This window comes from Vicugna pacos, chromosome 25, assembly GCF_048564905.1.
Source record: "Vicugna pacos chromosome 25, VicPac4, whole genome shotgun sequence".
Classification (NCBI taxonomy): domain Eukaryota; kingdom Metazoa; phylum Chordata; class Mammalia; order Artiodactyla; family Camelidae; genus Vicugna; species Vicugna pacos.
The window spans coordinates 6,688,052-6,716,030 of record NC_133011.1 but is presented as its reverse complement, the minus strand read 5'-3'; the positions used below and the strand labels follow the sequence as shown (position 1 = coordinate 6,716,030).

The 27,979-nt window shown below is 48.9% G+C and overlaps 1 protein-coding gene across 1 annotated transcript; it reads left to right on the top strand.

Moving 5' to 3' along the window:
- Positions 1-255: 255 nt before the first annotated feature.
- On the top strand, positions 256-16,713 carry GDF6 (growth differentiation factor 6). Its single transcript, XM_072949379.1, has 2 exons — positions 256-679; positions 15,282-16,713. The coding sequence occupies exons 1-2, from the start codon at positions 256-258 to the stop codon at positions 16,241-16,243; spliced, it is 1,386 nt and encodes a 461-aa protein (XP_072805480.1). The 3' UTR covers positions 16,244-16,713.
- Positions 16,714-27,979: the final 11,266 nt, after the last annotated feature.

Genomic DNA, 27,979 nt, shown 5'->3' with positions numbered 1-27,979 from the left:
CCCCACACCTCCTGCCCGCACCACCCGGCCTCTCCTCCCACCCTCTGCTCCTCTCCCCTCCCCTCCCCTCCTTCTCCTCCCCTCCCGGCGAGGGGCGGGAGGGGGCGTGGCAGGGCCGGGGTTTGTGTGGCTGGGACCCGGCTCCTCGCACTCCGAGTCCGCCCGAGGAGCCGGGCCCCGGCCGCTGTCCAGCCGCTCCGTGCCCCTCGCGCCCTGCTCCTCAGCCTCTCGGGGAGACGCTGCCACTCGCTCGTCATGGATACCTCAAGGGTCCTGCTCTCGGCCGTCTTCCTCATCAGTTTCCTATGGGATTTGCCCGGTTTCCAACAAGCTTCCATCGCATCCTCCTCGTCGTCCGCCGAGCTGGTCTCTGCCAAGGGAATGCGAAGCCGCAAAGAAGGGAAGATGCCGCGGGCGCCGCGAGAGAATGTCACGGCCCGGGCACCCCTGGAGCGCCAGGAGCCACAGCCAAGGCCGCAGGAGGAGCCCCGGCGGCGACCGCCACAGCAGCCCGAGGCTCAGGAGCCTCCGGGCAGGGGCCCGCGCGTGGTGCCGCACGAGTACATGCTGTCAATCTACAGGACTTACTCCATCGCCGAGAAGCTGGGCATCAATGCCAGCTTTTTCCAGTCTTCCAAGTCGGCCAATACGATCACTAGCTTTGTAGACAGGGGATTAGGTAAGTGGCAAAGAAGACGCCGACTCCTTTCCCCATGGAGCTCCGCAGCGAGGGCGCTGCTCGGGCTCTGGCAGGAGGCTACATTTGTGAATCCCCTTCCCGCTCTGGACACCTCCCCTTTTCTTTTCTTAAACTGTTTTTCTCAAGCCCAAGTGAGTTTCCGAATGCGGCTGCAGATCTTATTCCAGTGTGCAATCCTCCCCGCCTCGCTTTCTTCATTCCCTTCCTTCCTTTCTCCCTTCCTTCTTCCTCTTGCCTTTTGCAGAAAGCAGCGTAGGGGCCGCTTGTTTGGTGGTTGGTGGAGGAAGCGTGGAGGGCAGGAGTTGGCGGGCAAATGACCCGGGCGGGAACCGACGGAACCCATGGCAAGGGGTCCCACGTTGCACCGGGTGCGCGGTCCAAGACTGGAGCTGCGGTGGCGGCCCCGGCAGCCCTGGGGCCTGGGTGAGCGTTGGGAAGCCCCGAGCTCCCGTCGGCTCCGGGAAAAGCCGGCAGAAGCGAGTTCCGCGGTCCGAGGAGCGAGTCTGGCAGTGCCCCGGCCCAGCCGCTGCACGGGTTCTCCGCTTTTCCCCGCTGGGTGTGGGCATGGTCAGCCGGGTCGGAGCTCCGCGCCGAGCTCCGCGCCCTCGGACTTTATTTTTCGCTCCAGCAGCGCGCTCTCGGCCACTCCGGGGCCGCAACCGAGTCATTCTGCAGAGGCAGTGGCAGCAACCGGCAGGGTGGGCCGGGGACATGGGCAAGTCAGCTAAATTGTTGGTACTTAATCCACATGGGTGTCTACGTGTGTTCATCCAGCTTTCTCAGCCAGGAGACTCTCCTCTCTCTGCGCCTCTACAAGGGAGCCCGTCTTTGGTCCCCGGCGCCGGTGCTTGTGTGAGCGTCTGCGGAACTCCCTACGCCCCCTCCTTGCCACCCGCGTTGGTCTGCAGCCTGGCGAGTGCCTTGGAGAAAACTCGCGCTCCCCTGGTACCAGAAATTGGGGAGGAATCTGCATACGCCGGGAACTCGGCTCCTAAAGAGAAGAAACAATAATGTGGAAGGAGACAGGAAAGGAGGGGAGAAAAAGCAAAGGAAGGGCAAAGGCGAGGTAGAAGGTGAGAAGAAAGGAAGGAGGAGATAAAAGAGATCTGGGCATCTATCCACTCTGCCACCCTGCCCAGACTTCAGCTCCTCGAGCTGTACTCGTTCCCCGCCTGTGACTTCCAGGTCAGTGAAAGTGGGGTCTCCCGGGAGCGGCGAGCATGGGGTTCCGACTGAGAGGGCTGCTCTGCCCGATGCCTTGGGGACTCACACACCCTCGAAGCTTTACAGAGCAGGCTAACGGCTCGGAGCCCCAGTTCTTCATAGGCTTCAGCCCCAAGCCTTTGCCTTGCAGCCGCTTTGCTTGCGGGCACGAGTCCTGCCCACGCTCGATTCGCGGCTGCAGCCAAAGGTCAGTGAGGTTCACGAGCTGTTGAAAGGTCTGGGCGGCAAATTAACGGCACGGTATTTTATGGTGATTTTAGGACTACTAAAGTCACCTTTGCAAATACAAGTGGCTTCTTCGCAGCGCTGCATGGTCTGGGTCCCCGGCCGCCCTGCTGCCAGCGCAGCTCGCCTTCTCCCCACCTCCACCCCTCGTCGTACCTCTGTTGTTTCCCTCCCTTCAAATCTTCCGCTTATCGTTCGCCTTCTCTAAGACTCTAGTCTAAGACTACCCTAGCAGAGACAATTGCTCTGGAGACCTTTCCCCAAGGGAGGACATCCCGGAGGCCCAGGCGACTGGGCGCGCGTTTTCTTCTCCCCACGGGAAGTGGCCAGAACCTCCGCCCCTCCCCCAGGCAGACCCCCCCCAACTCGAAAGCTGCGCCCTGTGAGCTTGGCACGGGACCAAGGGACCCTGCAGGCTGCTCGGAGGCGGCTAGCGAAGCCTGCGGCTTTCGGGCAAGTGTGGGAGGTCTCTGGGGGCCTCGGGTCCGGCGCAGACACCGGCTCCCTTCACCCTGGCTCGCACTGCCGCGTCTCCCCGGGCACCGCGCTGGGCGCTCGCGGGCGCCGGAGGTGGGGAGGGAACTGGCTGCGCGCCCAGGCTGGGGGGCCCCTGTCCCGGAGCCAAGCTCTCCAGGCTAGCCGGACCGAGATCCAAACGTCCGGCTTCCACTCTCGAACGCGGTCCCCAGGCGTACGAGTCGCGGCGTGACCACCTGGACCGCAGCTTCAAAGGCGCGGTCACCTCCACGCCTTCGGGTTCCCAGAAAACGCGAAGAAAGGCAGTTAGTTGACTGGGGAGGCTGTGCGGCTGGCCGCACGCCGCGCGGGGGCGAAGGAGCGCGGAGCCGCAGGCTGGAGGGGGCGCGCAGAGGAGGGGGTCTGTTGCGGGCTGCAGCCCCAGCTTGATAAAGGGAAAGCCTCACTTTCCCTCTCACTGATTTTGATTTGATGTGTCACCGGCGGTGACCTCGGGCTGGACCTTCCGGGGCTTGCTTAGCATCGGGCCCCTGATTGGAGTGTTTCAACTCAGCGATCTAATTGAGGGTTCATGTCATAACACATCAAACGGTGTCTAGTCTCCCGTGATGGAAGGGACCCGCCAGCCGCGCATCCCCGGCTCCTGGCGAGGACTTCCGCCCCTCTCACGTGGGGACTCCTAAACCGCGCCAAACCTTCCAACATCCCCTCCCCCAACCGTGGATGGCAGGACAAGGAGGAAAGAGCAGCGGCCAACCGAGAGCTGGGCCAGCCGCTCTCACTTGGCGCCTTGCCTCGGGGATGTTTAAATCGCCGTCGAGTGTGGCAGGCTTGGCTTCGAGAAGCCGGGGTCCCTCAGGGGGAGGAGCAAAGAAAACGGAAGGAATCCTGAAGCCGGTTCTCGAGGCATGAACTACTTAAGTACAGTATTTGTAAAAAGCCTTTTTCTCCCGGGAACTCCAGAGCCCCAAAAGTTACACCTAAGGCTTGCGTTCAAGAGTGGAAGAGCAAGGATAAACTCTGCCCAATGTGAGTGAATGAGGTGCGCTTTAAACTAAAGACTGCATGTTCTGTACTGCCTCACCCCTGCGTTCTTCTCTCACCACCCCTCCCCCTCCATGAGGTGACCTTATTGTAAGTTAAAAAAAAAACCCCAAAAAACCAAAAAAACAAAAAACACATTCCCCATTCAGTTTGCTCTCCAAACAACTAGGAATAATAATAATAACCAAGATTAATTGACATATTGAGCATTTGCTGTGAACATTTACCAGTACGCGGTACTGGGCTAAAATCTGTTATATAAATTATTTCGCAACCCTCCCCTGGGGGTAAGTGCTATAATCACTGTTTTACAGGTGAATTAAAGAAGACAGAGAGGTTAAGTAAGTTGTTCAAGGTCACACAGTAGTGAAAGGTGAAGCAAATATCCAAAACTAGACCCTGCATGCTCACCTATGGCACTACATGGACAGGGTAAGGGGGTGAGGTTTCTAAAGGATGGTGGCAAGAAGAAGTCAGAAAAAATGGACAGATTTCCCTCCCCATCTGATATTCCTCTGTAATCTCTTAAGACCCAGTTAGGAGTTGGAGTGAAACTTTGGGCTCAAGGGTCCGAAACTGTGCTGTGCTTTGCTTCCTCTTTGTACTCCCTGTAAAAGGCACAAGCCGCATTATCCCTGATGTTTAAAAACAGCCCCATATTGTGCTTTATAAATTATTTCGGATAAAGATGAGGAAGTGTGTGCACGTGTGTGTTGTGTGCGTGTGTGTGTTGGTGCAGTCATACAGTCAGGATGGGCCAGGTTGCATACAGAGAAATAGCAGCTAGCACATGGTATAATTCATTAAAAGACCACGAGTACTGGAGCCTTGGCTCCGCAACCCTGGGGCCTGGGAAAGGCAGACAATGAGAATGCCTATGAATTCGACTGGGCTGTGAGATATAGGGGGAGGAAGAGAGAAGCAAAACTCGGACTTCATGTAGTGAGAAGTGCCCCATAATTCCAATAAGGTCTGTGTGTGGGGGGAACCTCTTGAGGATGAAGAAAGCAAAATAAATCTAAGAATACTCCTGTGAGTTACATTCCCAGATGATTTTGAAATAAGAATACTCTTTAAATTTGGGGGAGAGGGAGCCTTGTTGTTACAATAGCCTTCTCAGGAAGGAGGCAGTAGGGAACAGATAAAAGCCAGCAAAACAAAACAAAACAAACAAACAAAAAGAAATGAGACTAGGACGTCCTTGAGGAACTCGACACCCTAGAAATGAACCTTAGGAGAGTTTGCCCCTGATTGTTGACTTCTAGGTTTACCTTCTGGGTCGCGGTTACCAGAGGGCAGGGCAGGACAGTTGTAGGGGCAGCCCGGCAGAAGAAGGACATTCTGAGAGCGGCATAGTTCTCTCCTCATTGAAGCTCCTCTGGTGCAGCATGTTTATGCAAAACATCCAGTTTCTGGGGGGACCTGGGCTGCAGAGTGGTGCGATCAACGCAGAGGCGCTTTTGCCCCGACCCTGCTGTCGTTGGCAAACGGAAAATGAAATATAAGCAGGGAAGTATTTTAATGGGGACGGAGGGAATTCACAACTGTTAATTATTTGGTGACCTTGTATTCGATTTGTTTGAGTCCCTTATAAAAACACTAATGCAGACCAGACGGCCAAGTGAGGAAGCCGGCAGAAGGTTCCAATCTAGGCTTTATTTCCCCGGAAAGAGGGAACAGCCTTGGAAAAGGATTGCTGAGCGTTCAAGTGCGTGCGTGTGGGGACGCGCCCGCGTGAGCCCTGCGCGGGGTGTGCGTCGCCGTCCGGGTTCAGGTTTAGTATCCTCAAGCCCGGCGAACTGGCAGGTCCCGGAACAAGCCCGGGGGTAAGGGAAGGAACCCTTAAACCAGAAATTTGTTCTGCTCTTCTGGGTTGGAATGCTTAAAACACTTTTCAGGCCGCAGACCAAACCCTTAGCCATTGGCTTGCAGCTGAACACCAGTTTGTGTCACTCGCAACCCCAAGGCTTTAAGGGCTGCCTTACAAAGGCCTCCCTAGCAAAAAGCTAAGAACACATCACGTCTTCTGCACTCGCGCCGGAATTCGAGGACCAGCTTCCTTTGCAGGGGAGGCTAATCTGAGAAGGACACTGAGCTTTTTCCCGGAGCGGGAGGCTCTCGGGCTCTGGGAGTTTGCGCGATAAAGTTGCTGGTGGGGGAGGGGATCGAAAGACGTGCTCAAACACCCTTGTCGTTTCTGCACATTAAAAAACAAAATTACCTAAGTCACAACCCACGACAGGCCTTGTAATCCCTTCCCGCGCAAACTGAATCAAGACATGAAAGCTCCCCCTTCCGACTAGAGGGTGATGCTTGTTGCCTGGACCCGCGGGGAACGCAGAACGTTGCGTTGATGGAGGCCCTAGCGCAACTGGTTTTTTCCCAGCTGGAGTTCTGGGGGTTCTGGCGCACACTTCCTTGAAATTGGTGACCTCTTCTTGGGGTGGCGTGGGGAAAGGGAGAAAGGAACTGAACGGAGAAGTGGGGGAAAGGTGGCATGACAGAAACAGGACAGAACAAAAACTTTTGTTTGCTGCCGGGACTTCTGCTTGCATCAAATGACTCACGGCAAATAAACAATAATCTCTGGGCGCTTTTAAGTAAAGTGAAGATCATTCGTTCGATAACCCCTCGGATATGAAATAACCCTGGTCAAACGATGCTGTCTGGACCCGGGGATGGGATCCAAGCGGAGGCTGCGAGGTGTGGCCAGAGGAAATGTGGATCCACAGAGCCATTTCGTTGCTTGGCATCTACCATCTCCCTCAACCCCCACCCCCCAACTCCTGCCCTTAAAGCCTGGCTGTTTATTTTTAAGCTCAGTTTCGGTTAAATGGTGTCTCCTGTTTACAGGAATTAAATAGGTCCTCGTCGGCCTAATGGGTTCCAGGGTTGCTGTTCCCTGCCCTCCAAGACAGTCCATTAGCGCTGCTGGGGGCCGAGGGTTGGGTCCGCTTGGGGTGAGATGCTTTAGGCGCTTGGAGTGGGCGGGCGGCGGGCGGCGCTGACCTGCGTTCGCGGAGATGCGCGCGCTGCGCTGCGAGTGGCCGGGGCGCCTGGGGGCGGAGCACGGTTTAGGGACCCGACAGCCGGCGTACAGGAGGGGCGAAGGGCGGGCCTCTAGCTCAGGCTGGCATGGGTTTGGCTGCTGGAGCCCAGCGGAAAGCAGAAGCAGGGGCAGCGCGGAGGGTTGCTTTGGGGTCGGTCGGGGTGGTTTACAAACCCCTCTTTTGTATCTAAATAACAGAGGAACTGAAGGGAATCCGCGCGCCTGTTTGCAAATCTGGCTTCCAGGCAAGTTGGTCCAGGCCCCACCCTACTTTCCAGTGACTGCGGCTCCCACGCCCCGTGGGGAGGGAAATTGAACGATGCTAGACCATGTAGACTATGGTCCATAGCTGCCACCACGGATCTCATTTTGCTACGACGTTATTTTTGGGAGTCAGCCCAAGGTGAACACGGTGGAGCTAAGTTGCAGCGATCCCTTTTTCAGAAGCTGCTCCTGGCCCAGCGCTTTAAAGAACACATCATTGAGGTTTCTCCTGCGCAGGATCCCTGGGAACTGGGGATCCAGTATCCTGCCCACGACAACACGCCAGTTTGAGTCCATCTCCCCACCTGCAACCTCAGAATTGATTGGAGAGAGGAAACAACATAAAAGGGAATCTTTTCTTCTAGTGTTGATCTCCAAGTTCTCAAGTGAAAAGGCCCTGATTTCCCGGCTGCCTTATTCCCAGCAAATCAGTCTAGTCTGGGCCCAGCTCGCGCAGCTCCAGGAGAAGGCAGCGACTTGCGCGGGACGCTGGAGCTGAGGACATCCAGGTGCAAGCTGCTTGGGCGTATTGGAAAGATGGGGCGAGAAGGCCCAGAGTGTGGGGTGGCACTAAGTTTCCTTTTGGATTCCATCTACAGTGTTGTCAAATTAAGATCTGAGCTACTGTGGTTAGGAGCCCAGGGTGGGACAGCAGTGAAAAGAGATGACCTTGAAGTGTCCTGAATTTGGGATTTGCATCTCTGGCTCTTGGGCCCCTATGCAGCCACGAGTGTTTGCACCAAGTTCATGGAAACTACTTTATAAATGGATCCATTTCTTCCTAGAGAGACAAGAGGAGTCTCTTTGAAGTGCCCTGGGACTTCTGCTGGAGGTGCCCAGAGCCCCGTGCTCAGGGTAGAGGGCTGGCCCTGTCTCCTGCCAGAAACTGGCATTGCGGTCAGAAGTTACACAGAAGGCTGTGCTGAGGCTCCCAGGGCATAAGAAGTTGTTCCCAGCCAGGTGGAAATCGGGGTTCCCCTGCTCTCCCCCTCCCATCCGTACTGTTTTGCCACTCACTGATCCAGAGCTTTCTGTGGGAACACTGGGGTTTTTCTACAGGATCCAGGTAGGACACTAGACCCAACTAATCTCATGTGGTTCACAAAGCTCAGGCTCGATGCAAGGAGAGGGGGATCTGCGAGGCTTGGGGAAGAGGGTGGTAAAGGCCTCTGTGTTGGACTCCCCTTGGGCCTTTCTGATCTATGAAAGGAGGAAAAAAGCTGAGAAAATCAGAGCAAGCTATTGGGGAAAACACTGGGGAAACCAAGAGACCTAGAGAGAAACAGGGCAGGTGAGTGGGTGGTGAGGACGCACTGGACCACCGGACTGTACCCCAGCCAGCCTCGCACTCCTGCCCAAGGGGTCAGTCATTGCTACAACCCATCTCTCCTCCAACCTGCCAGATGAAAAAGATAGGGAACACCCTTCTCTCACAGTAAATTGGCTCTATGGACAGTTCGTGCCCTACAGAGGCACCAGAGGGGTAAGTGGGAGGGTGGGACAAGGAGACCATTCACTAGGCCACTCAGGGCTGTGTCTGCCAGTCCAGGGAGTTTGCAGACGAATTAGCTACAGAGGAGGGGAACCTGCAGTGAGGGCTGTATACTTGATGAGGCTCTCGCTGCAGGTCGTTTGATCACCTGGTGTTTCAGGAGGGACCATAGTGGTGGCTGAAGCCTGGGAATTGAGAAGAAGCAAGGTGATGGGGGTGGGGCTGAAACCCTTATGGGCCTTGTCCTTCACGGGACCCTCAGATGAGTAGGAAGTGGAAGCCCTTGCTTCTCTCTTTACCCCTCTACCCAGCGCCTTTCCTTCACCCACTTCTGGATATCTTGTGGAGAGGACTGGACTGCATCTCCTCAAAGAAGGCCGAGAGGAGGAGAGGTGCCTCTTCCCCCTACCTGGCTGTGGGTAGTTATAGTCATATTGGCTGCATTCGTTGGGTGCTTTTGTCTGTCATGCATGCAGCTCTGGTTGCCTTGACTCTGACCTTTACAATGACACTGCAAAGTGGGGCCATTCACCCATTTTACAGATGAGCCATATGAGGCTGGGAGAGATTATGTGACTCAGTCCATCCAAGACAATAAGTTACAGATCAGATTCAAATCTACATCCCTTAGACTCTAGGTTCTAGGCTCATTCCACATTGTCAGTAGTAACTAACATTTGCACACATCTTCAGGGTCTTTCCTGAGATCCTACCTCATTTGCCACCCCTCCCTCAGTGACTGTGAGCTGATATTATTATTCTCATTCTGCAGATGAGAAAATTAAATTTCCTCTTTCAACTGTTGAATTGTTAGCATCCCTTCAGTTCTGCTGATTTGGAAGTGACTGACATTTGGAGATCAGAGATTGACGCCCTCCCTGTAGTCATGGGCAGCATGAAAGAACTGGAGCCTTCTCAAGGTTTCTAGCAGACACGGAGATCAAGGGCTGGGATGTCCAGGTGGTGGCAAAGATCCTGGAGCCCAACTGCCATATCTACCTCTTATATCTTGGACAAGTTACACTTGAGCTCTCTGTTTTTTTTTCTTTCCTGATCCATGACATAATAGTGACATCTTTTCTTTTTTCCATAGGATGTTTTGAAACTTAAATGAGTCATTACAAGAATTTAGATCAGGCCCAGCCGATAGTAAGTGCTACACCAGGGTCTGATACTATGATCATGTTGGATTTGAGCAAAAGCACCCAGGGGAGGGTGAATTGTGTGGGCTGCCTTCTGAATCCACACCTCAGTGTGGATGTTTAGCAAGATCAGCCGTTTGCTAAGCTCAAATCTCGATGGAGACAGAACTCAGGAGAAGATTATGGGGCGGGGGGTTGCCCAGGAGATCACTATCCCAGGACGGGGTAATTGTTGGAGCACAGATTACTCAGAGGCCTTCATACCCCAGGGGAGAGGGCTGGTGGCTCATTTTTACTTACCTAGTACAGGTGACTCTACTTTCAACTTGTAGACTTTGGCACCTCAGGGCACCCTCAGGGCTGAGGGACCTAGGAAGCAGTGACTCCAAATCCAGCTATGAATTCCCTGCTAGGAGGTCTTCTTCCTTCTAGTAAAGAAGAAAAGGAAATCCTGGCGGATCCCAGCTCCCCTTGTGTTGATGGTTTTGGTGATGGGGGTGTGTCTCAACGTCCTCGCTCCCTCTTTGCTCCACCGCTCAATCGGAACCCTGGAAGAGGGGCGTGGCCTCAGGTCTGAGGGCCTCGGTTGGATAAAAAGACCTTCAGATCTTGTCCCTCACAAGCTGCAAGACACTGGACAAGTGAAGACATCTTGAAGAGCCCCTTACCTCATCCACAAATGAGTGTAACAGTCCGACGCGCCTCGGACGCTTTCGGGGAGGATTCGCAGAGAGGCCACCAGAGCCCTGAGCACATGCCGGCACAAAGGCGCGCCCGAAGCGTTGAGTGCTGCTTTTGCGGGTGTGGGGAGGCTGAGCTGCAGAGACGTCTGGAGCTTCTTTTGTGAAGATGGGTGATTATACTCCTCCTTCCAACCCCACCTAGCGGGGTGGGGGTGAGAGAGCCCACTGTCGTCTCGGCTTTCTGAGCTGCAACCAGTTACTGGAGGACGTGCCTTCGGAGGACCTGCAGCGGGACGCTTGGCGTTGTGGCGTGTGGGGCCCTGCCCGGCCAGATGCCGCCGGCGGCCGCCCAGGTCACCGAGAATTCAGAGACGCGAGCGGGGCACGCGCTGAGGGGCGCCGGGAAGCCCAGGGTGAAGGGTCCCCAGGGTCGAGCGAGCTGGAACGCGGGGACGCCCTCGCAGCCGGCGAGGGACACGAAATCCAGCAAAGACTCTCAAGAGAGACCTCGAACTGCGTGCACGTCTGAAGACGTCTTGGGGAATGCAGTACGGGTCCTTTCCTTCCCAAACCGAAAGAAGTTCCGGGTTTTCAGAAGCTGTCTGAAGGGTGGCGCGGGGAAGCCGCCTCCAGCTGCAAGAGCGCGGGGAGGGGACACACAAGGCTCCGCTCCGGCGCTGTGCGGGCTTCCCTTAGGCCGCCTTCTTGGGGTGCGGTTTCCCGGGTGTCCGGACGCGGGCACCCGAGGCACTTTTTTAAAAAAGTGATCTGGTGTTTGCTTCTTAGCTTCCTCCAGCCACACACTGTGACCCCGCACAGAAGGTTTTACCTTTCTAAGCCAATTTCCTCATTTAAAATGGACATGACAGACTCTCCCTTGCAGTGATTAGTTCTTTTTCTCGTTCCTTATTCTCTTTCCTTTTTAATTTTTATTTTTAATCAGTTCCACACCAAATGTGCATGTTTGAATTGCTCCCAACCTTCCGACTTACCTTTAACTCAGAAAAAAAAAAAAAGGCTGACCTAGTTATGAAGAATTTTCTTCAGATATGCAGGTGGTTTGTTCCTTCCTCCTCCGTCTCTCCTCCCTTCCTTCCCACCAGGGTAAGAGGATAAGCACAAACCCAGCAAATGTAACTTGAGAGGTCTATATGTCTAATGCAAAGCAAACATTGAATTTATGGGGGAGGATGTAACAGACCAAGTTGATGCAAATAAAAAGCAAAATAGAAAGCCCCCTGATGTATTACTGATCAATTTCAATTCCAAGGCCTGCAGCATAGGATTCACTTTCAGGATGTAAGAAAGTGCCACCAACAGATTTTTGAAATGGAAAGTAATTGCTTCGAGGTGAGGGGATGGGAGAGAGGGTCATTTCATGACATCAACCCTCCTTTATACAGGACTTTATGGGAGGAGGTTTGTGGGAGAGACGGTGAAGGGCTGGCTTCCTCTGCACAGGTGACCATGGCAGCAGGGCTGGGCCTTGTGATGCCGCCTCGGCAGACAAAGTGTCTGCAGGGTCACAGTGGATGGTGGTGTGTGCGCTCTTCAGGTCGAATGCCTCCTTTGGGCTATTTCTGTGATGCATGCCTCCAGAGCAGGTCCAGACAGGTGGAGAATGTGGTCTGTAGGAGAGCCGCACAGGGCAGCCACCCTCATGGGTTAGAGGTTCTGGAGACCCAGTGAGAGTATACGTGGCTGAGAGACTAAACAATGTAGGGGAGGCTGTGGGGACAGGAAGGAACAGGGAGCAACAGGGAATTGGTTCTGGTCATTACTACCTTAGATCCTGCGCAGGGCCCTGTGCTTTGGAGGGCCCTGTTTTGTCCTGCCTCCCATGGTGCCCTCCCCACAAAGTGGAGACTCTGATGTGCTCATCTAGATTCATGGTTCTTAAAGTGGGGTCCCCAACCAGCAGAATTGGCATCACCTGGGAACTTAGGAGAAAGGCAAATTCTGGGCCCCACTACAAAACTCTGGGGCCCAAGAGAAATTGCATTTCTAACAAGTTCTTGTGTGATGCTGATGATGCAGATTCAGAGGCTTTGAGGGCTATTACTCCACTCTGGTACCTGAGCCACAGAATTTTACCTATGTAGCCCTGAGCTCACTTCCAGGGCCCGGGGCAGGTTCTTCTCTGGGTCTGTCCTCCTAGGGATGTATCACATTGCCAGTGTGTGCACCTGCAGCATGGGAAGCTTGGACCTGCGGGCAAGGGCGGCCACCCCCATGCAGGTGAGGCCCCTCAAACTGTGGGATGGAGCTGATATGGGAAGAAAAGGGAGCAGGGTGCAGGCTGGAGCCTTCATGTGCCCTCTTTCTCTGAGCCTTGGAAAGAGTAAGAGCAGGCTGATCTTGCTAGAAAAATCATCAGAAATCCCAAGGCTGCAGAACCAGTAGAGCCCTCTTTACAGATGCTTTCTTCTGTTTTGACCGCTCTCGAGGGCTAGAGAAATGTGGCTCAGCTGTGCAGACTAGCCATTGATTAGCCCATGTTTAAAAAAAAAAAAGAATGAAAATAAAAGCAGGCTGATTTCTCTGAGTTGCATGAGAAAGAAAAAAGTAAATCATACTTTACACCTGCCTGATTCTCTCCGCCAGTGACAAACTAGCTCAAGAGTAATGTAAGCAGAGAAGGAAGTGATTTCCTAAAGGAGTCCAGGTTTTATTCCTAGCAAGCCCTGAAAATACAGTTTGGACAGTATCTCCCACCCTTTATACATTGGCCACTCCTGGTTGCTTTACCTCCAGGACCCGGACTATAAGGGAGGGGCAATGGAGCAATGGGATTTTCGGGCTAAATGTTCCAACTCTGGAATTACACAGACCTAGGTTTGGGTCTTAACTACACCCTCCACCATTTACTAGCCATCAGATTGGTAATTAGTTCCTCCAAGCCTTGGTTTTCCCATCTGTAAAATGGGAACGATAGGAGTACCTGTTCTGCAGAACTAGTCTGTCCTGATGGATAAAGTCAGGATGAATACTACATCAGCCAACACAACATTTAGCTGATGCCTTGGGTTTGTCCCTCTCATTACATCCTTAGTTTGGAGAGAGAACTATGACAGCCAGGAAAGTGAAGCCTAAGGCGATAAGTCCAGAGATCTGGGTGGTGGCTGAGCATTGTCAGATGCAGGTCTCTTTAAAGGAGGAGAAGAAAGTGCTGAATTCCCACTGATTTTAACGTGACCCTGGTCGGTTTGAAGGTCTTGGCTTCCATAAATCAACAGCCTCCAGCAGCTTTTCCCTTTTCACCTCTCTAACCCTTCCCACAGCTCATCTCAGGTCGGGACTTGTGCCTTAGAGGGAGGTGGCAGGCCCCCGTGGTCAGCCCAGAGTAGGGACTGGGTGTGGCCCAGGCTCCAGATCCTGTGCCCTGGGGCTACATCTGGACAGGCAGTGAGGGTCAGACCAGGACCGGTGACACTTTTACTATTGAATCCACCCAAACTTTACTAGCTTCTGGGGAAAGCTAGGGGCTTTGGGGATTTTTGTATTTGCTGGGTTGTAAATATTTTATGAGAAGGCAGCCTAGGAAAATCTGGTTAGCTTTCCGCCTTGCACATTGAAGTGGGGTTGGCTTCATGCACAAATGTGTTCAAAAAAGAAGTCCAGTTTTGCCTGGGTCCTCAAAAATTCACCTTAGATTTTAAAAGCCTGTGATCCTCCTCCACCTCCTCCATGTGCTTCCTTTTTTTTTCCCTCCCTTGTAACCACAAATTTTATCTTCAGGATTAATTGCAAAGCAAGAAGATTTCAGATTGGGGGGTGGGTGGAGGAGGGGAGAGAGAGAGAGAGAGAGAGAGAGAGAGAGAGAGAGTGTGTGTGTGTGTGTGTGTGTGGTTTTTCCCCTACTGATGCATTTATTTCTCATTGGCTGCAGGATCTTCTCAGTGGATAGATGCCTGGTGTTAGCATGGGTTCACTTGCCCCTGTGCAGACTCCTGAAAGCCTCGTTGCTCTTTTGTTTGTTGTTAAATGGCCGATGAATTTTAAAAAGAAAGAAAGAAATCACGTCGCAGCTCCTCATTCTGTCAACTTGATCAGGCCTAAATGCTTCAGCAAAACTGCCTGCTGGGCAACATCTTCCCCTTGACCCGTGGGTCTCAACTAGGGCCGCACCTCCAAATCAACTTGGAGCGTAAAAAAAGAAAAGCCAACAAACCCTAGCAGAACCCCAATACCTAGGCCCAGTCCTCAGATGTTGATTCAATTGGAGGAAGTGAGCCCCGGGCTGGTCATTCGTAAATTCTCTGGATGGTTATAAAGGACAGCCAGATTGAGAACGACTGCTCTAGAAGTTTCTCACTCCCTGACCAGCGTGTAGCCTAGGTCAGGCACGCCTGTAGGCGATGTGGTGAGCAAGATGGCCATGACAGGGTCCTAGCTCCCACGGGCCGGCGGTGGGGGGCGGGGTGTTACTGGGAAAGACATACCACTAAGGAGACAAATATAAACGAGGTCCTTGCAGATAGTGCTAAGTGCCCGGAAGATAATAAACCAGAGTCCCGTGATAGTGACCGAGGAAGGCTACTTTAGATCAGGGTGGTCGAGGATGGCCTTTCCGACGAGGTGACATTTGAACCGACACGTGAATGATGAGAACGAGCCGGCCGAGAGGAGGTCGGGGGAAGCGCGGCCCGGGCTGCGACCACAAAGGGCACATTAGCGGTAACGCAGGCTCCTAGGGGAAAACCCGGGAGGCCGCCGCCCTGGCCGCCTCTCGTGTAGCCACCGACTTCCGCCCTGGGAGTGCGGGCTGCTGGGGAGGCGGGGGCCTCCCGGGTGCTCCCCCGCCCTCGCCGCGCACTGGCCGGGCCAGGAGCCGGGGTGGTCAGCCCTGGGCGGGTCGAGCTGGACCCCTACCGGCCCGCCTTGCTCCCTCCCCGCCCTCTTCCTCCCAGGGGCGGCCACAGAGCACCGGGCTGATCTCCCTCTTAAGTGAAACTGACTGTAATTATTTTTTATCTCGCAGACGATCTCTCGCACTCTCCTCTCCGGAGACAGAAGTATTTGTTTGATGTGTCCACGCTCTCAGACAAAGAAGAGCTGGTGGGCGCGGAGCTGCGGCTCTTTCGCCAGGCGCCCGCAGCGCCCTGGGGGCCGCCGGCCCGGCCGCTCCACGTGCAGCTCTTCCCTTGCCTGTCGCCCCTGCTGCTGGACGCGCGGACCCTGGACCCGCAGGGGGCGCCCCGGGCCGGCTGGGAAGTCTTCGACGTGTGGCAGGGCCTGCGCCACCAGCCCTGGAAGCAGCTGTGCTTGGAGCTGCGGGCCGCGTGGGGCGAGCCGGGAGCCGGGGAGGCAGAGGCGCGCGCTCCGGAGCCCCAGCAGCCGCCGCCCCCGGACCTGCGGAGTCTGGGCTTCGGCCGGAGGGTGCGGACCCCCCAGGAGCGCGCCCTGCTCGTCGTGTTCACCAGATCCCAGCGCAAGAACCTGTTCGCCGAGATGCGCGAGCAGCTGGGTTCGGCCGAGGTGGCGGGCCCGGGCGCGGGCGCCGAGGGGTCGTGGCCGCCGCCGTCGGGCACCCCGGACGCCGGGCCTTGGCTGCCCTCGCCCGGCCGCCGGCGGCGGCGCACGGCCTTCGCCAGCCGCCATGGCAAGCGGCACGGCAAGAAGTCGAGGCTGCGCTGCAGCAAGAAGCCCCTGCACGTGAACTTCAAGGAGCTGGGCTGGGACGACTGGATTATCGCGCCCCTGGAGTACGAGGCCTACCACTGCGAAGGCGTGTGCGACTTCCCGCTGCGCTCGCACCTGGAGCCCACCAACCACGCCATCATCCAGACGCTGATGAACTCCATGGACCCCGGCTCCACCCCGCCCAGCTGCTGCGTGCCCACTAAACTGACTCCCATCAGCATCCTATACATCGACGCGGGCAATAACGTGGTCTACAAGCAGTACGAGGACATGGTGGTGGAGTCGTGTGGCTGCAGGTAGCGGCGCCTTTCCCGCCGCCTTGGCCCGGGACCGCAGGGGAGGCCTGACTGCAGAGAGGCGGAGGAGGAGCTGGCCTCGGAGGAGGCGGGGAGCGGGGGAGCAGCCTGGACACTCAGCCGGGTGGGAGACGAGGGAGTTTCGCCTCCCCAGAACCTTCCACCTGCCAGCCCAGAGGGTGAGACGGATTTTCACACCTTGCCCGGCCACCCTGGAAAAACAAGCCAAGGAGGATTTCTTTAGTTTGTGTCTCTATTATTGTGGCTTTGGATTTCCTTGTGTGTCTCAGAGGTTTTGATAGGAGGTGGGGGGCAAGGGAGATGCATACCTGTTTCTCAACTGCTCCATGGATTGAAAAAATAATAGTTTACGAAGGGAAACTGTGGGAGGAAGAATCACCTTTGACCACATCCCGGTCTGATTGTTTTCTACCTATGTGAAGAAGGCGGGGTCTTTCTGGCCGTGTCCTAGCCGGTCGGTGCCTTGTGACCTCCCCAGCAGAGAGCTGTTAAGGTAGAGGACTAGGAAAGCCAGGAGGGGTGTCCTGCCTTTAGAAGAGCTTTGTGAGCGATGGGCCCACGTGGGCCTTTTCTGCTTGCTTCTGTACCCAACCCTGCCCTGGCCTCTGCCCGTATAGGGAAGCGGCAACCCGCATCTCACTCCAGGGGGCTCAGGTCACTGCCTTTACTGTTGCTTTTTCTGGGGGAAAGGGGAGCTGGTATGGATGGAATGACAAGAATGAGTCCAAATGGAACCCCCTGAAGGATAATGAGAAACCACAAGGCCTGCTGCTGATGGGCTGACGTGCAGGTGCCTTAGCCCGGGCTGGAGGTAACCCGTGGAAAAGCCCTTCCTCCTGTCTATTTCCCGTAGATTTCTTTGAACGGAACTGGCCCAAATTCAGACATACCCCTATGAAGAGGAAGGTGATTTCCCATTTAAACAAACAAAAAAATGAGTAGGGATGGGGAACTGTAGAATTAAGGTAAAAGGTGCAGAGGAGAGCAAAATGCCCCAAGAAGTAGAAAGGTGCAGTGAGGGGGGGTTGTCTCCCGCCCCCCAGGGATGGGGCTAGAGGGACCAGTCAGGAGTGGGGAGGAGAGGGTTCTGAAAGGAGAAGCAAGTCCTTGTCTCATAAGTTTCTTTCAAATCTCTGTTCCCTCCCCTCTCTCTGACATTCCTGAAAGATTACCAGCCAGCAATAGCCCAGGGCTCCCCCCAAAGAATTGTTTCAGATTGTAATTACCAGTTAGGCAATGTTTTTAAAACTTAGTAATGAGAAACTGTGAGAAGAGCAAAGTGTTACATTGAGCTTGGGCTGGGAGTTGGGGAGGGTGGTGAGGAAGGAGGCAGGGGTGGAATTCATCTTCCGGAAGCAGGCAAGAGCCTGGTGCAAGTTAAACCCCATCCCCAGGTTGCCAAAACCCCAAACTTTCCCCCAGCCTGCACCAGTATTATTTTCAAACATTGCTCATCAGTAGGCCCTTTGAAGAGTTAGCTTCCTTCTCAATTTTGACCATAAAATGGTTTAAACAAGGGAACTTGTACCAACCATTACATAAAGTTTTTGTTTTTCCGAAGTGGTTTTGCTTTCTCTCAATCTAAACCTGTTGCTTGTTTGGTTCAGAGAACTACGAACTGTCCAAGAAAGGGTGAGAATGAGAATAAATGCTAATATAAAATGCTAAGTGGAAAAAAAAAAAAAGAGAGAGAGACTTGGCCAGGAGAAATAATTTAAAATGCACATTTGCTTTGGATGCACTGTTGTTCTGTTAAGGCTGTATATATTTGTTTATTTAAGGTGACTGAAAGTGCAAGAGGAAGTGAACAGCATGCAATTCATCTTAATGTACAAAACGTTATATGCACTCAAATGTTATAAGTTCTAATATTTTTAAAGTTTATATTCGAGTTGTACAAAGTTAAGCATTAATCAGATATTTCATTCTTTCATAATGTTATCATTTTCTTAAATATTATTACAAAATTTTAAGTCTGTCTAATGGAGAGGTTTTTTTTAACTGTCTACCTCACTATAATACAAGTATTTACAACACTAAAGTTACCAGAAGTCAATGAATATTCAAAACATTTTTTACAGTACACTTTTCCTGGATGATACGCAGTCTAATACTGTATTATTAAACTCATTTTTCCCTCTTAATAAATCAGCCTGGTTTATATGTATCTATTTAGAAACATCATTTTCTCAAGGAATTACTGTCAGTGGTATTTTGGTCCAGTACCGGACTGAATGTCTGAAAAGGCACGGATGATTATTTTAAAATCCATCATTCAGAGCACTGCACTTTTTCTTCCCAACTCTTCCATAATTCTCTTTTCATGCAATTTTCATTCACCAGATTAAAGCCAAATCCTTGTCAACTATTAGAACATTGTTTATAAGCCTGTAACTCATTCCAGCATCTCAAGAGCCCAAATAGGAACTGGATTATTTCTTAGTTTCTTTAATGTTGCAAAAAGTTGTAAGTTGCTGAGGCCAGCCAAGATGTCCACAATTATCATTTACATTATGGCATACCGGGAGCACAAGATGTAACATGTTCTGTTTGTTCACTTGCTATAAATTAGGGAGCTGGTGTACAAGTGTAAGTTTGAGCACTCATTGTATGTCAGGCAAGAGGCTGTACCTACATTATCTCATTTAAACCCCTCAAAGACTCCATGCCATAAGTATTATTATAATAATCCCCATCTTACAGATGAGGAAACTGAGGTGTGGTGAGTTTAACTAACCTCTCAGTGGTAGTTAGGGGTTTAAATCTAGTTCTTTCAGACTCTAGAGCCTGCGAAATTAACCACTATACAATTCTGCCCTGAGATATCTACCTGCTCTCTAACTGGTCTAATTGGTGGGGAACTTACAGGTAGCCACCATTACTGGGGATGGCCAGTTGATGGAGGAGGAGCCACCAGCCTTGCCTGCAGTTTTGGAATGTGTGAATCATGACTGCTGGGATAGGGAAGCTGAAAAATGGGTATGGATTGCAAAACTCTGTGAGTTCTCAACTTAGGACTTCCTTCAGCAAAGACAGTTTAGGTCATTGCTGGGCTTCTGTGGATTCTCTGCAGTTTTCTGGAGCTGCCTTGGGGGTGGTTTTTGTGAATTTTGGTTATCAAAATAATGGTCAATTTCCAGATAGGTTATGTTTCAATAGGCTGGTGGTAAGTGGGCTGCTTAGAACTGAGAAACATTGTCCTTTGGGAACCATGCTCCTTTGATTTTCCAGGTCATTTTACAAAAGCTTAATTTACCCGAATGGAACTTTTTAACAAAGTAATTTTGACCCATGGATTTTGGGTACAGATAATCACCTGGAAAAGCAAGCAAGCAAACAAACAAAAAAAAGGCTTTTTCTCTTTCTTGGGTGGAGGTTCTTTTAGAAATAGTTGAAAATTCTTTGCATTTCTTTCCTCCCCTTTTCTCTATACCTCTCACCCAATTCCCTCAGCCTCCCAACTGCCCTGAGGACTCCCAGCCTTGTCCTTTAATATGCCCCCAATCCAGAGATTTCCCTTTTCTACACAAATATTCCATCCCCAAAGTTATTTTCCTCTCTTCCCTCCATCAGAAAGTTTATTCCTTAACTCAGATGTTGGAAGAAACACAATCTGATTGAACTACATCAAGATGTAAATATCTCCTAGCTCCTTAACCTTAGAGACATTTGCAGTTTAAGGGAAGAAACCTTGCGTAACTCAGATTTCTTGTGAGTGATGTGAAAGTGATGTGAAAGTCAATATAGGAGGATTCAGCACTCAAGCTACACACAGTTCTGAGTTGCATGTGAGCTAGGCACTAACGACATAAGGATGGATGAAGATATTTATCAATGTGAGTTCTTTGGTGTCCATTGAGGGGCATTTTTGTGCAATAAAGAGACTACTTATAGTTAACTTGTTTAAAAATTAATATCTACTGTATTAAAGCAAAACATTTAATAACTTAGTTTTTTTCTCTAAAGCTCATAAGGTTAATGAATGTAGGCCCCATAAAAAATTTTTTTTGTCCTTGTTTTGTTTATGGCAATATTCTTAGCATCTAGAATCATGCCCAACACACGGCACACACTCAACAAATGTGTTGAATGAATAAATTCATAAATCCTTTTTTTTTTTTTTACAAATCCTTTTCTAATTGTTAATCTAGTAATTTTAACAAATATTTTTAAGGGAGCCTTTGATTTCTGTCACTTCAGCCCAGGTTGAATGGACCAACCGCCTTTAATCAATCAATTCTGGTTACAAACCTAGTTAATAAACTTCTTTTAAATATTGCTTCTGTCAATTTAATATGTCCATTTTCCCCCCAAAGCCCTTCACATTTCTCTAACAAGAAAAATCTTCCTACATATTTGAACCATTCCAAGCAAGGCTATTAAGTTAGACCTCTAAAGATGATGAATCTTAAGTTCTATGAAGCATTTCAATGCTTTTTATTTGATTTAACACCAGGGAACTAAAGTTAATTACTCAGTTCCTCACTTACATTGATGTCAGAAGGCTACCCTGTTAAACACTTTAATAAATTACATTTTCTTAAAACTTGCAAATATTTAAAATACCAAATAGATACAGATGGTCTCAATGATTGACCAAATATTTTTGAACCTAATACAAAAGTGCTCATAATTTAGATTTGATTTACTTAATCTTTGCACTCTATTCCAAAATTTCTATGGGTTAAAAACACTAACCCACTACTGACAAAGAATAGTGTCACCAGCAAGGTGGGGAGACCATGTCAATAGACTGTGGCTAGCAATCTACTAGAGGCTTCGGTTGAGAAAGGAGATGGATTCTCCCCGGGACCCTGACCAACCTGCCAACCGCCTTTTATTAGTCACATGACAACAGGAACCCCAAACCCATATCTTTTATAAATTGATCTCTCTAGGGTTCAAGAGAGGCTATTAACTCATCTTCCCTCCTGATTTGTGTAAATTGAATTCCATGCTCCCCATTTAGATTGTGATTAACTTTCTTCACTGATTAATTCGATTTCACATTTATTTGATGACTTTAGGACTTTCTTTGTTTTCAGTTTTGACTTAAAGTTACTTTACTGCCACTTTATTGAATTAGTCTACCCTTACGTAATTATTCCACATCCTCTCTCAACTTTATCATCAAAATCTGATTATCAGAATTCTGAATTTTTTCCCCTATATTCTTCCTGTCTGGAAAATCTACAACTCCTATGGATATTAAAATGACATCTAATAGAAGCTTCACATCCTCGTTTCTTGTCTGGCTGTATGGTCACAATCCCAAGTTGCATCAAGGGAAACATAGTCGCTATGTGTGAGGAGTCCGTGGGAATATTAATATTGCTATTGTTAGTATTTTCTTATTAGGTAATCATTACAAAAACTCTAGTTAGGATCGCTCTGCTTTACAGATGAGCAAACAGGGGCTTGGAGAGTTCCATTAGCTGCTCAAGAGGGGCTGGGCTTGAATCTGGAAGAATCCAGAGCATACTTTCATCTGCTCAGTCAGTCGGCTGTTATTTAGTTGCATTCCCATAGTCTGGCAGGCTCTGTCTGAGGCTCTGGGAAACATTACAAATAGAACTAGAGGTAAAGGAAGTTCCAAAATTGAGCTGAACTTCTAAGACTTTGTGGATTCCTAAAGGCAGGCTGCTCTCTCTACCTAAATTCTGCTTTTAATGGCTTATTCTTTTTCTTTCCAACTCACAAATTCTCTGAAAGGTAATCCCCCTCCTCCATAACTGTTGAAGAAGTAGGGAGAAGAGGATTAAGAGTTTAGAAATGGGGAAAAGAGCAACACTTGCAAACTGGGTTTTCTGCACCGTTCAGATGTTCAAAATTACAAAGGGTGTAACGCTAACCCTTCCAAGAAAGTCCAGACTTATTAGTAATAAAGTGCATTCGATTTAAAAAGAAAGAATTTAATAAATGCTGATTATATATTAGTGTCATCTGTGACTAGAGGCAGAATTCACCAGATGTAACTGAGGGTGATCACATGAATGGAAATTAGAACCTCTGGATGCAACTTTGTTTTTGAAAAATTCAGAGTTCCCCCAAAGTGATTATTCCTTTACCTCTACTGGGAGTTCTTAAGCATGATAATTATTCAGTAGCAGGAATGCGAAACTAGTTAATATGCTTTTTGCTCCTCAAACATCTAGGAAACCAACAGTAGGTGTCCAGGGAATCTTAAAACAAGTTTAGCAGGATTATTTACCCTTGACCCAGGGCAATGACGGAATGGGGTTTAACCCTGATGTAGAGATTCTGACGTCCGCAGCTCCGTGGTTGATTGTCCCTCTTTGGAACAGAGAGAACCTTGTATCTCTGTCCCGAAGACCTAATGATTGACTTGGGAATACCAAGTGACTTACACAAGCCAGTTGTGCCTGAAACTGTTTTTCTTTCTAAATTCTTGATTTGATCCCACTTTGTTAGAATTCTTTTATAAGTTCAAGGAAATGACGTGCTCCAATTTGTCAGAAGGAAGGGGCACTTGGGCTGCCAAATGTCTTCACTCTTTTCCTTTGAAACGAATGCAGTCATTTATATGGAGGAATATTTACCTGACCGTGTTGAGATAGTCTTAAAAGTCTGAGTTTCAGTTTTAATTTTGAAACTTCCCTTACTTCCATTTTTAAACCTAAAATCTCTAATAAGTCGAGCAAACCATGGAGACAATTAGCTTCTGAGTTATACAATTATTTTTGCCCTTACTAGTCATAAATGTTTATTGGACACCAATAGCATTCAGATCATGGCAGATTTCAATTTACTCAATGCCCTCGGTTAGAGGGCTCAGTTCATAGTTTATTTACATCCGAAAGAATTTTTAATGTTGCTCACTTTAAAATTGCTGTCCAGAACAAATGGACAAAATTTGTCTTATAAGAATGTTTAGTTTAGGCTTAAACAATACTGTATGTATTCATTCCAGATTTCAGCTTTTACTAAAACCTGATTACTGAAGTTTGTTCAGAATGAGTTGCCTGTGAGCCAGAACTCCTGCCATTGCAGTGAACAAATGGTTTTTCCAAATAAACAGATAATCATTTTATTAAAAAAACAATTTTCTGTTTTCTAAAGCTTATTTGTATTAATTGGAAAGTAGCCTCTTAGCCAGCATATTGGTAGCTGCTGTTGCCTTGTTGGCAGGGAGAGTGTCCTAGATTGAACAATGAGACAGTTGAGTATTTGAAGAAGACCCATTTGAGGCATCATCTGAGCAGCCACAGTATTTTCAGATTCCTCCAGATTATCCCAGATCTTTGAATTTGGGCTCTTTGTCTAGCAGGGGAGTGCAGGTACAGGGGGATCTAGCTCCTTCACATTAGTGTCTTCCAAGCTCTTGGTGTGACCCAGGTGGCAGGTGGTCACCCTATGGTCATGTTTCCTGGGTCCTTGAGAGTCCATCCTTGTTCTCTAGCAGGGAAATGGTCAGGAATTTGTATCTTCCTTAGTAAGTCAAGAGTGTGAGGGAGAGATTATTAGGGAGAAACTTTGCTTACTCTTGCTGAGATGTTTGTGGATTTTGTGGTTGGTGGTGAGATTTGACTCTCTGCTACTTAAATAATGTATAGATAATGGTGGTGGTGATGGCAGCTACAGTATCAATCATTTTAACCACTAGAAATTTGAGATAACTGTTTGGCAACAACAGATGGCTGTATTACTTAGGCCTGTTCAGTTTTATTTAACAGAAACCCTCAGATTAAGAGTAGCTTAAATAAGAAGAGTTAATTCTCACATGAAAAAAGAAAAGTTAAATGATAGGCAGTCCAGGGTTTAATGAGGATTCCATAATGTCTTCAGAGCCTGAGATGCATTCTGTCTCTTTGTTCCACCATTCTAGTGCACAGCTTTCATATTCAAGGTTGCCTCAGGGCCCAAGATGGCAGCTGGAGTCCAGCCACCACATCCCAGCTGTAGGCCAAAAGAAAGAAGAAAGCGAGAAGGTGTGGGGCTGCGGGGGGAGTCTCTTCCCAGCTGGATCAGCTCCCTTCAAGCAGCCTTCCCAGAGGTCCCAAACAACATTTCTCTTTAATTTTCATTGGCCAGAACATACTTACAGCTGGCTTCCAGGGAGACTAGAAAATGTTGTCTTAGTCAATAGAGCATATTTGCTGTTCTTTGGTTAGCAACAAGTAGCCTTGTAATACTGTTCAATTAAGGCCTGGACCCAACCCTGTCTCTTAAACCTCCTCTTCTTTGGAGATTTCCTAGGCCTGAGAGCTTCTCACACAGGTACAGTTAACCATAAAAGAAACTAAGAGTCCTTAAAGTGATGGTTGAGAAGTGCAGACTCTCCAGGAAAAGCTTGACCGGAGAACCAGGCTGAGGTTTGGAAGACTAAAGCCTTCCGCTCCCTTCTCCCAGAACTGAAAATGCACGCCAACCTGGCTTAGCTACTTACTTGCAGAATCAAAGAAGGCTAAACTGAAAGAAGAGAGCAAGCATATATTAAAGGAAATGTTGACCAGGAAGGCAAATAATTGACTTTGACCGATGAAATTAGGAACTCCTCCTCCTGTGGGAAAGCGCTAATACGGGAAAGGGCATAGGCAGAAGAGCTCACCTCAGCCTTAACTTTCCTATCGCAGGTGCTTTTACTAGGCTGTGTGTGTATTTAGACATGGACACTTACAGATGTATAAATAAGCCTGTGATTACACACCACAGATATATTCCCTATCTTTCTATATTCCTTCTACTATATATAATATAAATGCATAGTGTTAGAGCTCTGAGCTCTGTGACCAATGGGCCCTGGAAGGATGACAGGTGTGCTGAGATATTGGGTCTGGGGCAGGCAAAGCCTACAGCAGATCGCTTTTACACACAACAGCAGACTCTTCTGTTTGTCCCACTGTGTTACACAAACATGACCACTTTCAGGGTATGCTCTGGCTTCCCAAAATGCTGGCAATCGCTGCTGTACATTAGCTTATATTAGGCAGTGTCATGATATGACACCTTAGTGTCATTTATAAATGATGGGAAATACGTAAAAACTCAAGTTAGTTGTAGGTGCCAAGCTATACTCACTCTGAAATGCAGTGCTGACCTGGGTTTTTGATCAGTGGTCAGTGGAGAGAGGTGAGAACTAGCCAGGTTAACCATAGTTAAGGACCGAAACCTCCTTAGCCTCTGGACCAAAGATCTTTAATGAGATAGATGGAAAGACCAAGTTACTCCAAGCAATTATAGTGTCAGTGATATCTGTGACATTTTCTATACTAAAAAGCAAAACCCAAAGCAGTATTCTACTACTTGGATGTTTTCAGTGGGTTTTGTGAAGTTCTGTAAATAATGCATATGCATTCAAATGGCGTCTTTTGCCCCACATCTCAAACCATCTACCTGTTCATTATTTAACATTTTGATCTTTATTCTACAGATGGGAAAAATGGTGAACTTTTATGAATGGTAATAGCTGAGTGTCATGGACCAAGCTTTGACTGCCTAGTAACTTCATATGTTATTTTGCTCCTAAAGGTAGATTAGGGAACAAATGTATCTTCCAAAAAGTATGTTCGACGTGATGTTCAGAAGCCAGTTGAGGCTTGTTGGGGAGGGGATGGAGGGGAGGGTCTCTCAGTGATCCTGGCCCCAAATGACACGGCTTCTTAGTATGTGTGATCTAAAAGCGTGGACCACAGACAGAGATACAACAGAGAAATATGCACACACATATGTTACGTCTCTCTCACTGGGGTTTTTTCAAGTTTAACAAATGGCCTAGTATGTAGAAAGTACTCCGTAACTATAAATGATTATTGTACTGTTTTTAGATCGATTTTTGAAAGCTGCAGCAATTTTGACTGGTGATGGAAATGATAGTTCAAACGAACTAGTCTTCTTTAAGGGACGTCATTTACTCATGAAAGAGTTGTAAATGTTGTTTTGGCATCTATCACTTGCCAGGTGCCGTGCTTGGCATTAGGAGTGACTTAAGAAGAAAGTCTCCGGGAAAGAGAAGACTTGAGCTAAAATCATTGTGGCACAACGTGGTAAGCATAATTAGAGATTTGAACAATATGCTAAGGAGGAGGAAGCAGATCTCCTTCATACAAAATTGGCATTCCCTGGAATTTTTAGTGAGCCATCTGCCCTGTATTTTTTTTTTTTGTCTTTAAAAATTTTTTTGGGGGGGGTTAATTAGATTTACTTATTTATTTATTAGAGGTACTGGGGATTGAACCCAGGACCTCATGCATGGTGGGCATGCACTCTCCTATTGAGCCACATCTCCTCCTCCTCCGCCCTGACTGTTAACATCTCACTTTGGTGAGGTGGGTTGTCATGTTAGTAGGCAGTGTGAGGCTACAAAATTATTATTTTTTTCTCTATCTAAAATGAACTATGTCTTTGGAGAATCAAAGTTTTAATATGGATCTTATTAACCCTGCAGAGCAAACTCACCTGGACTCTGCATTTCAATAAGCTATCCTAAAGTTATGGGGTGAGCGTTATAATAAACCTTGTTGTTATCTTCAGTGGAATAAACTCTGAGGACAGTCAGATGAGACAATGCAGAGAATTCATCCTGGGAACAGAAAAGGATTTAAAAAAAAAAGTGTCAATTAGGAGTAGGTTCATCTGCTTAAACAGAAAACCCCAAGTAACAATGACTCAAACCAGATGTTTTTTTCTCTCTTGTTAAAAAAAAGAATTGGAATTTGACATTTCAAGGTTTATATGGTGCTGTCTTAGTCATCAGGAAATTTTTTCATCATTTAAATATTGTCTTCGTCCTCAAGGTTGCCACATAGTTCAAGGTAGCTGCTGGAGCTCCAGTCATCACATCCATGTTCTAGGAAGCAGGAAAGAGAAAGAGGGAAAGGCAAAAAGGGTGCACACCCATCCTAGCAGTGCCAACTATCATTATGGAGTCTTTTGGAAGTTTCACATAACACTTTTACTGACATCTGCATTGACTATAACTTAGTCATGTGATGTCACCTGGCTACAAGGGAGGGTGGAAAACATCATCTTTTACCTGGGCTCATAAATGCTGGAAATAAAACTGAGGTTCTGTAATTGTGGAAGGCAGGACATGGATATTGGGAAGATAGTGTCGGTCTCTGAAATAATAGGCGTGATTATCAGGCTGCAAGGTTTTTAAAAAGCGTGTTAGCATACACTCTCCCTAGTAGTGGGTCCTATCAATGGGAGTAGAGGAACAATGAGGAGCCAGGTATGTAAGGTGAGCTTTTTAAAAAACAAACCAGAAAAATTGCCTATTTTTCTCACTGATGAAGATGATTTATCTTTAATATTGTTCAGCGTTATTGTACAACGTGCTTTCAGATATCACTTTCTTCAGTTATCTGGAAAATGGTGACCTGTGACGGGAGAAAAGATGAGGATGGAACGCTCACGTAGGTGCCCTAAAGCAGTAGCAGTCCGGTCTCCTCTCCCGCCAGCAGCCGTGCAAGGGTTAATGAGTGAGTGCTTACTGGGGCTAGAAGATGAAAACCAGTAGGCTGGGATATTATTTTTATTGTGTTGACACAGATGCATTTTCGTAAAGATTTATAAGAAGCGTTTAATTTTTCAAAATACTCTGCTTCTTGCTTTTCAAATTCCATTTTACTTATGTATGTGTCATCTGCGCTGCAGCCTCACCAGGGGAGAACGGCAACAAAAAATATTTCTCTTTTCTTTGAGGTTTTACATTCACAGGGAACATTTTTACTGAGTCAATAAATCGCTGCTTACCAGT